This window comes from Podarcis tiliguerta (assembly GCF_965153285.1).
Source record: "Podarcis tiliguerta genome assembly, chromosome: 17".
NCBI classification, from domain to species: domain Eukaryota; kingdom Metazoa; phylum Chordata; class Lepidosauria; order Squamata; family Lacertidae; genus Podarcis; species Podarcis tiliguerta.
In genome coordinates, this window is record NC_139550.1 from 26,036,958 (window position 1) to 26,049,354 (window position 12,397).

General features: G+C 45.2%; 1 protein-coding gene across 3 annotated transcripts in view; it reads left to right on the forward strand.

The window, feature by feature from the left end:
* Positions 1-12,397, forward strand: part of ADAMTSL1 (ADAMTS like 1) — a 473,481-nt gene that overhangs the window by 436,416 nt on the left and 24,668 nt on the right. For all 3 annotated transcript variants that reach the window (XM_083419278.1, XM_083419280.1, XM_083419279.1), the window contains 2 exons: positions 553-681; positions 8,574-8,753. In XM_083419278.1, coding sequence (XP_083275404.1) covers positions 553-681; positions 8,574-8,753 — 309 coding nt within the window. The remainder of the gene's footprint in view (positions 1-552; positions 682-8,573; positions 8,754-12,397) is intronic.

Below are 12,397 nucleotides of genomic sequence, written 5' to 3' on the forward strand. Positions count from 1 at the left end.
CTCATCTCGCTTTACTGGCCGAGGGAGCCAACGTTTGTCCACAGACAGCTTCCAGGTCGTGTGGCCAGCAGGACTAAGCCGCGTCTGGCGCTGTAGAGTATTGCTCAATAGGAAAGCAATAGGAAAGCAATACTCTACAGGCGCAACAAGATACCGTGATGGAAACTAGAGCACACGGAAACACCGTTTACCTTCCCGCCATAGTAGTACCTATTTATCTACTTGCACTTTGACGTGCTTTCGAACTGCTAGGTTGGCAGGAGCGGGGACCGAACAACGGGAGCCCACCCCGTCGCAGGGATTCGAACTGGCAACCTTCCAATTGGCAAGCCCTAGGCTCAGTGGTTTAGACCACAGCTTTAGCATCATACTAAATTTTGAAGAATGGGAGAAGAAGGAAATGGGAGTCGTAATCGAGGGCTGTCAGTGACAGCCAGGAGACAAAATACAGACTGTGCCAATTCCTTGCGTTATTTTCAGGAAGAGTAGCAGTGCCCATATCTTGCTTCTTCCCTTATCTATTTAATAATCCGCGATCCCTTCTGCTTACAGGGAAGCCATTAATAAAGACATCAAGAGCCACCCTGGTCAACAAGGAGTTGCCTGCTGTCACTGTTGATATTGGGAGCACCGTGAAAACCATCCTGGGTGCAAACGTGACCATCAACTGCCAGGTTGCAGGTGAGAGGTTTCTGCTCTCTGTGTCCTCCCTCTGGCTCCTCTGCTCTGCCCCACCCCTCGATTTCTCCCCTTCCCAGCCCCACTGTTTCTCATATCTGCTTCACTTATCCCTCCTGCTTCCTTCACCTCTCCCACTCTCAGCCCCTCCATCTCCCACCTGCTTTTTAGCCTTTCCCCCTCATCTTATTTTCTTGTCCTTCCAGCTTCATCCGTTTCTCCTATCTGGTCATCTGAGTTTAACAGAACGAGGTGGTCAAGAACTGGGCTATATGTGTGCATTTACCATTCCTCATTCTTCCCCATTCTCCTTCCTTCCATGCAACTTTCTGTTTTGCAGGGGATGTGGGTTGTCGCTTAAAGGCGGGTTTCTCTCTCTTTTAAAAAAGTTTTGTTTATACTTCTCCAAACTGTGAGATTCCCCTAAACGTACAGGTATTGCCTTGTTGCTCAGTGGCTCTGTTTGGCTGCAAAGCTGTCATCGCGCCGGGACTGAGTTCGGCATTAGAAGGAGTGATGTAGTGCACAGCTGCTGCAATCCAGAGAGCCGTGTGTGCAGTCAAATCCCATGGCTAAGGACGGATGGCAAAGAACCACAAGCACTGTGGTTATGTCGCCAGCAGTCTGAAATTCTTGGCTGCTCTTGCGGTACTTACTCGCTGGAACGCAGCCAGTGCGTGTAGATTAATTGGATAACAAACAACAAGTGCGAACAACATCCATTCCCATTCATGAGTAAAGGAGAATAATTGGCAAGTCATTGAGTGGAAGAAAATAACCAGGATGCTTGATTATCCTCTTGGGCGGCAGGGAAGGGCAGATGGGGCTTAAGTCGTACTCAGTAGCCGCCTCACAGTGCTCAAGCCTAGCTACAACATGATAGGAGAGCCTTTTGGATTACGAAGGAGAAAGAAATCTAAGTGCTGGGCTGGACATGCTGCAGTTCATTACTGTAATCCAGTGTTTCCCAAACTTGGGGTCTCCCGCTGTTTTGGACTACAACTCCCATCATCCCTAGCTGGCAAGACCAGTGGTCAAGGTTGTTGGGAATTGTGGTCTGAAAGACAAGTTTGGGAAACACTGCTGTAATCAAATGGACTGGCTGGCCTAGGACAGGTGTGGACTTGAAACAGCCAATGGATTAATAGGAACAGTGTCCAGAATATCACCAGTAAGGAAAGGAACAGCTCAAACCACTAAGAATCATATAGCTGGAAAGGATCATTTAGTCCAGAGTCATGTGGACTCAAGGCCACACGTAGTCATTGGCCTCATTTCATGTGGGTAGCAAGTAGGAATTAAAGAAAGCAGAAGATTACATTCCAACCTATATTTGTCACAATTGGTGCTGTTTCCATTCTGCTGCAGTTCAGTGACCAATAATAATAATAATAATAATAATAATAATAATAATAATAATATTTAATAATAATTATTATTTATTTATACCCCACCTATTTGGATGGGTTTCCCCAGCCACTCTGGGCGGCTCCGAACAGATTAAAAACAGAATAAAACATCAAACATTAAAAACTTCCCTAACCAGGGCTGCCTTCAGATGTCTTCTAAAGGTCAGATAGTTGTTTGTTTCTTTAACATCTAATGGGAGGGTGTTCCACAGGGCGGGCGCCACTACCGAAAAGGCCCTCTGCCTGGTTCCCTGTAACCTCACTTCTCACAGTGAGGGAACCACCAGAAGGCCCTCGTAGCTGGACCTCAGTGTTTGGGTTGAACAATGGGGGTGGAGACGCTCCTTCAGGTATACCATGCCATCTGGGGCTTTCAAGGTCAGCACTAACACTTTGAATTGTGCTCGGAAACATACTGGGAGCCAATTTAGGTCTTCCAAGACCGGTGTTATATGGTCTTGCTGTCCTCGGTTTACCTTGTTAAGTAAGTTATTTAATTAATTCGTGTAACTAAATTATAGAGAGAGTGAGCAAAGGAGTACTCTGCCCACTTTTGGCTCTGGCTAAGCTCATCACCTGCATGTGACCCCTAGCAGATTACTCATGTGGGAATGCAACCTTCAAGAGAGAAAAAAGTTTCCCCATCCCTGGTCTAACAGTTCCTTCATATTTGTCATGGCTATTGGCTAGAACAATAAACTTATGCACAGATGGTGAGAATGTGCAGTGATGTCAGTGGGCCTACTTCCGAGTAGACATGGCTAGGATCACACTGCATGGAGGTCTGGCCCTGGGCACTGCCTCAGATGGGGGCCTGATGGGGAGCCCAGTGGAAGCTGCTCTGAGCTCCCAAGAGGAAAAAAGAGCTAAAAGACTAGCAAATAATGGTGTGGCGGAACAATGCTTAGGAAATGATATTTTTCTACTTGATGAATAATACAGCCCATTGAAGGATAGTCCTTGAATTTTTTAAAAAAAATTACTTCCACCTGTGCCATTTTGAATATACTCCCTGTTCCAGTTAGCTAGTAAAGTAAAGGGACCCCTGACCATTAGGTCCAGTCATGGCCGACTCTGGGGTTGCGGCGCTCATCTTGCTTTATTGGCCGAGGGAGCCGGCGTACAGCTTCCAGGTCATGTGGCCAGCATGACTAAGCCACTTCTGGCGAACCAGAGCAGCGCACGGAAACGCCGTTTACCTTCCTGCCGGAGCGGTACCTATTTATCTACTTGCACTTTGACGTGCTCTTGAACTGCTAGGTTGGCAGGAGCTGGGACAAAGCAATGGGAGCTCACCCCGTTGCGGGGATTCGAACCGCCGACCTTCTGATCGGCAAGTCCTAGACTCTGTGGTTTAACCCACAGCGCCACCTGTGTCCCATTCCAGTTGGCTACATGGCCCTTAATCTTCTCACTCTGAAGATTTCATGGCTTCTTATTAATGTTTCTCTCTCTCTTTAATGTCTTCTTCCTTTTCTAAGCCTTATTTCCATCAAGCACTGCAGGTGACAGATGCATAATGCAGTAAAAGAAAACACAAAACTTAGATTCGGGAAATGCTCTTGCTCCCCCTACTGCTGCTGCGATTGAATAGCGACTCTGCACCTGTGTCCTAAATTGCACATCTTGAAGTTTTTGCCAGATCGCCATGTTCTCGGTTTCATTGCCTTTTTCTTTGGAATAAGGCTCACGTAAGAAGGATAGGAAAGCTTAGAGGCTGCTCACTGCTGTTTCTTCTTTCTCTCTCTCTCTCTCTCTCTCTCTCTCTCTCTCTCTCTCTTTCCCCCCCTTTCCCATGACATTTATGTTGGATTCCGAGCCATTATCAGCAGAAACTGGCATCTCTCCCAGGCACCCGGCTCGGTCTCCTGTTGACCTCCCGGTCTGCTCTCCCGGCAAGGACCAGGCAGAGGTCGCGATAGGCGATCCTTCTCAGCGTGAGAAGAACACACCACTCTTTCCTGCCCCCCCGGCAGGGGAAAGAGATAAGACAGAAACGTATTTACATGGCTTTTATTTCTGTCTCCAGTGTTACAAAAATCATGTCTGCTCTCATCAGACTCCAGCAGACGACTCCCAACAAGCACTTCCTGTGCAGCTCATATTACACTCTGAGCTAATTCCGGTGCTGTCTGTTTCCCACAGACACTCCCAACATCATGTGACTTTCCCAACCAATGAGCTTGCAGCATCATTGCTTCAATATCGTAACATACTCCCCCATTTGATTCAATGTGTGCTGCGAGATCCAGAGAAGAAAACAAACAGTTGTTATACATATAACACTCCCCTGTTGTTTCAGTTCCACCCTTGGAACTACTCGCCACTGGTTTCCCCAGTGTACCTCTCTGGTTGTCTGATTTCCAAGGAATGAGTGCATCTGCATTTCCTTGGCTAGGGAATGTAGTGTTACGCTTAGCAACTCCCTGTTGTGTCTTTGTCTCTGACTTAGACACAGCTTTAACCTGTCTTGAGTTGTCAACAATAGTAACACATGCTACAGCTGAGTTAGCAAACTCAGGACTCTTTGGAGAACCAGTTCCAAACAGTGGTTCATCTTCCGCCTGTGAAGGTCTGGCCATTGTGTAAGATTTCCTCTCAATGACTGTGTCAACTGAGCTCTTCGAGCTATCACTATCACTCTCAGTACCACTGTAATCAGTAAAATCATCATCATCATCTGAACTGTTCTCAGTGGGAAATGTGTGAACAACTACTCTCTCCTGTTCAGGAGCACTCTCTAGAAATTTTGTGAGAATCACCTGACCAGATTCAGACAAAATTACTCTGTAGAGACCCTTTTCATAACCCACAAAAATGCCTCTGGCATTCTTCACCCCATCTGGAGTTTCTGTCCTGATTTGAGATCCAAAAACCTTAAAATGCGCGACAGAAGGTTTTCTGTGGAACAGCTTCTCAAAAGGAGAACATTCCATACCTTTGGAAACCTTTCTCACCCAACAATAACAATAACATGATAGGGACTCCGCCCAAAACTCATGTGGCAAATGTGAACTCAGCAATTGCGCCTTCATCCCATTTTGCAATTCTTTGTTCACTTGCACACAGACACTTCTGTTCCATGCATCTGCTGAAACAGCAACCTTGTGCCTGATTCCTTTCTTATGCAGGAAATTCTGAAAATCCTGTAAAAGAAAAACTGGCTTTTCATCTGTGAAAAGACAATCAATGTTAGCATCATGCATATTCTTAACCCTCTCACAAAACTCTTTAAACCTTTCTAAGGCTTCTTGTGGTCTGTTCAACATGAATAACCACACGTAATGGGAGAAATGATCCACACACACAAGATAGAATCTTGCATTGCCTCTAGACGGTGCTAGAGGACCAATCACATCAGCATACACTCGCTGAAAAGCTTTGGTTACTCTCGTAGTCTTCGTCGTACCTGCAAGAGAGATCATGTTAGATTCAGAAGCATTACATTTTATGCAATCACTTTCATCAAAAGTCAACAAATACAGTCCATCTTTCTCTCTGGCAGAAAGATACAGTTCTCCATCTTTGAAGATTTTGCAGCTTTCTTCATCATAGGACAATTTCAGTCCTTTCTTTGTGATCTGCGACACACTCAGCAGATTGTACTTTAAATCAGGAACCAAGTACACATTGTTTATAGTCAAGTTCAGACTTTCAAGATACACAGTCCCAAACCCGATCGCTTTCAGCTCCTGGCCATTGGCCAGTTTCACAGTGAAGCTTTGCTTCTTAAACGTTGAAAACAGTCCTCGGCGCGACGTCATGTGTTGCGTGCAACCCGTGTCAATAACAAAAGCGTTCCCCATTGAAAACTCGGCTTTTGTTGACAGCAATGCCTTTTCAGGTTTCACCTGGGACTTGGTACGACTTTTGCCTGACGCCTCAGGCTTTGCAGAGCTCCCCTTAGCTCCTTTCTGTTGACGTGGCTTCTTACAGTTCCGCTGAAGATGCCCAGTCTGTCCACAATTAAAACAACGGACAACGTTCAAAGCAACAGCCTTTTCTTCACTTGCAATAGCAGTGGAGGTGTCAGGATTCCGAGCTTCTCTCCCCCTGTCTTTGACATCTATTGCAGCAAGTCTGTCTCTTTCGTTCAGAACGACTGAACAGATTCTTTCCACAGTTAGATCGGCCGCTGGTAGCGAACCAAGCTGACTTGCAACGGTTTTATAAGTCCGATTAAGGCTGTTAATAATCATGAAGCAGAATATCTCTTCCTGTAGAGGGAAATTGCGTTGCGCCATCTGCTGGCGTAAGAATTTCATCTCTGTCAAATGCGCTTGCACATCTCCATCAGGCGCTAGCCTCAGATTGGTTAGCTTCTCAAAATGCAGCAACGCTGAAGAACCAGCATCTCTTTGATGTATTCTACGCAGCGTTTCCCAAATCTCACGTGCGTATTCCAAATCCTGAACATGCACGAGTTGATCATCTGAGACACACAGAATTATAGCCGTCCTGGCTCTGACATTCTGTGAATTCCAACCTGGCGTTGGTGCAGGAGGGATGGGGTTCTCAATCACCCTAAAAATCCTCTGATTCTGTAGCAGGGCTTTCATCTTTACTGACCACGAGGCATAATTGTCATTAGTCAGTGGAGGTGGGTAAGGTAAGCCTCCCCCCTTCTTGGTATCCATTTTGAATCCAAGCTTCAGCTCTCACTCTCGAGCCTTGTTAAAATCCAAGAGTCTGTTGGATTGTTTACTGCCTTTTGCACCTGGCAGCTAAACGCAGGCAGCTCTGGAAAGTCCCTTCCAAGAGTAGTGAGATAAGTCAAAACAAACGCTGGAATGTTTACCCAGTATTTTTCCAGCCTCTTCACAGTCCAGCCTCTTCCGGTTGGCCAGTGATTTTCCACTTCCTTTTCAAGCTAGCTATCTCCGAAGTAGCTGAAAAGATTGACGTCTCGTTGCTTAGCAACTGGACATTCCAAGCCTGAACAACAAGCTTCTTATCTGGGCCCTGGTATGCGAGGTATGTGGCTCTCTCTCAGTGCCGTTTCTAATCCAAGAAAACAGCTCTCGTGAACCAGAGAATCTTCAATCTGCGTTCACCCTTTTAGCCCATAAAATCAGCATACCTTGGGGGTTCCGTTGCTCGTTTGCTTATCAGCAAAACTGATTGCTCCGGTTCTCTGCCGGTCCTGCAGCTTGCATCCGCCCGCTACCATATCTTCCCTTATCTTCAAGCAGAGGATGAAGTTACGATCCACCAACCTCTTTCGCTGCTTTCATGGAATGAAACCATCGGATCTGCTACCAGATGTTGGATTCCGAGCCATTATCAGCAGAAACTGGCATCTCTCCCAGGCACCCGGCTCGGTCTCCTGTTGACCTCCCGGTCTGCTCTCCCGGCAAGGACCAGGCAGAGGTCGCGATAGGCGATCCTTCTCAGCGTGAGAAGAACACACCACTCTTTCCTGCCCCCCCGGCAGGGGAAAGAGATAAGACAGAAACGTATTTACATGGCTTTTATTTCTGTCTCCAGTGTTACAAAAATCATGTCTGCTCTCATCAGACTCCAGCAGACGACTCCCAACAAGCACTTCCTGTGCAGCTCATATTACACTCTGAGCTAATTCCGGTGCTGTCTGTTTCCCACAGACACTCCCAACATCATGTGACTTTCCCAACCAATGAGCTTGCAGCATCATTGCTTCAATATCGTAACAATTTACTCCATGCAGGTGGGACATTTGGTTTCGATTCTTCTCTGTTCACCTTGAAGGCAGCAGCGGGTAACTCTTTTGTGCAGGTGATCAAAGTTATAGAAGCACTGAGCTATATTCCGTTCTGTTCTGAACGCAGCTGCAGATTGCAGCAGAAACACTTTGCCTCCAAATCCTTAAGCCCTTACTTTTATCCGAATAAAATTCCCCTTTGTTGTTTTGCAGAACCATGGATCAGAGTCATGATTTTAGGATTTGGTTTCACGTGAGCCCAGGCAGCACGCCAGCTCCAGAAAAGAAATGTGGATGTGGCGATTTGGTTTTCGTCCACCACTTGAAACTTGTACAGGCGTTGGGATTGAGATTAGAAGTGTCTATAACAGAACAGGGTGTACCTGGCTAGGGTAGCATTAGACTGAAGTATCGGATAATTGTCCACGCCTGCCTGAGCTCTGAGCTCTGTCTGTGTTTGGAGAAGATGCTGCAAATGTGCTCTTGATTCAGTCTCTCCATTACATTATCACTCCTTCTAATATTGAACTTGGGGTGGTGGCGCCAATGACTTGATATGCGAAATGGCTTCATAGAGAATCAAGCAGGAGATCTCTGTATGTTTGGAGATACTCCCAAGATTTGCAGAATGTTGAATCCCTAGCAACTCCTGGTAGGGTCATATATATATATATATATATATATATATATATATATATATATATCCAACATATGTAACATCAGCTTTTCTCAGCAACACCTTTGCAGCGTGTACAGAATGCAGATTCTCTCTCTTAGGATTTTATTTTAATATATTCTCTTAACAGGTGTGCCTGAAGCAGAACTCACCTGGTTCAGGAATAAAATCAAGCTGGCCCCTGGTCATTACCTGCAGGATGGTTCACTGCAGATTGAAAATGTTTCTCTCTCGGATCAAGGCTTATACTCCTGCAGGGCAGCCAACATTCGTGGGCAGATTACCGAAAGCACTCAGCTTCTTGTTCTGGGTAAGCTTAAATTTACACTGTCGTTTAAAGAGCTAACATTTCTTGCCAAGATTACTTCACATGTACTTCAGAGAGCAACACCAGTATCGCCATTATATAAAAGTGAGGGGTGCAGAGCCAAACCAGTCACGATATTCAAAGTCGTCGTCTTCTTCTTTTCTTTGGCAATCCCTCGTAGCCGAGTAAGATTGTCTTCCATTAACATGGTTTTAAAAACGAGTCCGTAAGTGTCTGTGGAGGCCAATTCTGGATCCACACATCCTTCCACAGTGGGGACATAGGTTTCCAGGTGGGAGTTGATCACGGTGTGGCTTTGCCAAACATGCCTTCCTCTTAGCACATTTCTCCCTTTTCATGCTGAGTTCAAGTGTCTTTAAAGTCCATGACACCTTTGGTAAAGGCTGTTCTCCAATTGGAGTGCTTGCAGGCCAGTGTTTCCCAGTTATTGGTGTTTATACTACATTTTAAAAAAAATTGCCTTGAGTCAGTCTTTGAACCTCTTTTGCTGACCACCAGCATTTTTAAGTTAGGAGTAGAGTAGTTGCTTTGGAAGAACAGGTGTTTTAAATAGGCAGATGGTGTCAGCTGCCATTGGCGGCATAAGAACAGGAAGCGGACAGGCATGGAGAGGGGAATGGAATATATGGGTAGTATCAATGGGGAATTCCCTTACAATGCAAACAGAACAGAGGCAGACACGTATTTAACATCTCGTGTAGTTTGGACCTCAGTAGGGTTACGAGAGAGGAACTGTCAGAGGTTTTGACTTCCAGAAGCTAGACGGCGCACAGAAGCAGTCTCAAAATTTAGTGTTAGGTGTGCAATTGTGAAATACCTACTTGGTGATAGGTTGGATTCATGTTGTAAATAAGGTCTTTGGAATATTGTTGCAGCCCTTTTTTCATAGGAAATACTGAGGTGGAGAGCAGCACTGGTTTAATGTTATATGTGAAACATAAAACACAGCGAGTTTCTAAAGGTGTTGAGCACTTAAGTGCCACTGGTCACAGGGCTTACCTAATACTTTTTTCTGCCTGCCGTGAAGGACAGATCTTACAAGTGCCCCTGTTTTCCAGAGACAGTCCCATATTTACAGGGTATGTAAGGACACACCACAATTGGGTATGAAAGGACACACCACAATTCCATGTATCAAAGCCAGGCAGGCTGGTAATTGAATCCTAAGAGAGTCTGAGGCCAGCATCCTCACTTAGGAAGTGCAGAATACGCCGTGTGACCCTAGAGATGGGTGGAGAAATTCAGTTTGGTTCACATTTAAAGGCAAACCTGTCTAATCTGCTTTCTCCAAAACGATACCTTCAAAATTTGCACTCCTCTGAATTTTGCAACACAGCTCTCCACCCAAGTCATGTGTACAATGGTACATAAACTAGGGTAAGGTGTAGACGAAGATGCATATATTGGTGCAAATGAGCTACAAAAATGCATTGCATCGGGGAATGTTGCCTTGAAATAGGCTAAATTTCTTTCAAAATTGTGTATATTAGGAAAAAGCCAAACTAAAACGCTGGTGAATTTTCAAGATTCTCTTTTTTAAAAAAAGAAAGGAAACAGATGTGGAAATGCGGAGAACTGAATTAAATACTTTTTTGAAATTACAAACTGAGAGAAGCCAATATTGACAGATTTGTCCACCTCTCTGTGGTGCACACACAGCACTCTCTCTCTCTCTCTCTCTCTCTCTCTCTCTCTCTCTCTCTCTCAACACCTCACCACTGCCTCCTGCTCTCTGACATCTGCCACCTGAGGCCTGAGGTGGCCATTGCACTCTGCCTAACGGTAGAGCCAGGCCTGAAAGAAACCAGCGCCCTCCCTTTCTTGCGCTTCAGACCACATGTGATTTCTCCTTAGGAGGACTTTGACTTGTGGCCTGTGTGCTGGTTCTACGCATTAGGTGGCTACAGTCATCATAGCTAAAATGTCTTGTGTATTAGATATGTATGCCAGTGTTACAAATTTCTTCGCTTAAAAATGAAAGGTGACTGACTTGGTAAGCTTGCTTTGGGTAAATGACAGCTATTGCTACACTGTTAAAAGAGAAAAGTCGACAAATGCCCTTAAAGGCACTGCTTTCCCTGCCTATTTAATGCATCAAACAGTGGGCCTTTTAATTGGGGTCAGAATTTCCCAAGGATACACCCAATACCAACCTCTAGTGAAATATATTTGCCTCCTTACTGAGTCTGAAATGGCACTCCTGAACTCACTTCCACTGAGCTGATACTTGAGAATTTAATATTACACCAGCTTTTCGTGCCGAGGACAGAAACGGGCCCTTCTCCAAGAACAGGCTTCCCTAAATGAAGGCAATATATTCCTCCTGTTTCTCTATCACGGTCTCCTTACTGGAGAAGCAAGCCCTGTGGTAAATCACAAAGTGACACGGACCAATTTCACACCTCACTGACAGATGCAAAAACCAAACTCGGCCCTGTATTTTAAAAAGCGCACACAAAACAGGGACTCAGTTCAGCGAAGGGTGAAGTTTACTTTGTCTTGTGTTTCACGATAGCAGGCAGTTTGAGTCTAGCTGGGTGATTTGGAATGACATGGTCAGGCCCAAAGCATGAGTGGAAATGTGTTCCTAGGGCTGATTTATGGCGCTTGCTGATGGATTTTCCTTCCTAATAACACGTTTGTGCCATTTTTACTCCCTGCTGCTTGAGAGCTGAAAGATAGGCTAGGTTGAGCAAATGCTACTGTAGATTTGCTAATGGAGTGTGCACATTCTGGAGAGGCCTGGGCGAATTGATGCTTCCCAACTCATACGAAAGTACCCATGGCAGACCTCATTTTTCAGGACTCGGTGCTTTGCTTGTTTTTAAACCTCTGCTGACCCAAGCTTCCAGGGCAGAGCACGCAGACGGAACTCAGAAATTCCCCTTCTGTCTCTGGCGTCACCTTTAGAAACAGAGACTTCTCAAACCCTGCTGTTTGTGCAAAGGCTGGTTCACACATTGTATGTACAGTGGTACCTTGGTTCTCAAACTTAATCTGTTCTGGAAGTCCGTTCCAAAACCAAAGCGTTCCAAAATCAAGGCGCGCTTTCCCATAGAAAGTAATGCAAAATGGATCAATCCGTTCCAGACTTTTAAAAACAACCCCAAAACCAGCAATTTAACATGAATTTTACTATCTAACGAGACCATTGATCCATAAAATGAAAGCAATAAACAATGTACTGCAGTCACACAATCAATTCATCAGTAGCTGAACTGGGTTCCGCACAGTCACAAAAACCAAACAAGAAAGTTGCAAAAACAAAAATGCAAAATAAATAGCGAAAACAGACAGAGCTCAGCATAACACTCAAAACGGAGCACATTCAGCTTCCAAAAAAAGTTGCAAACCAGAACGCGTACTTCCGGGTTTGCAGTGTTTGGGTTCCAAGTTGTTTGAGAACCAAGGTACCACTGTACTAGTTATACTTGGTGCACTTGGATGTGTGAACTGACTCCACTGAAAAATGTTGTGCCTGAACTGATAGGCAACACAATCCGAGTGGCCCCTTTGTGCAGGCAAATAACTTGAGGTAGAAGTCATTGAATGATGAGTATGCCTTTAATCAACTTAAGGGGACTGATTATAATTTTTAAAAAGCTCTGAATGGGGAAGTTTCTGAA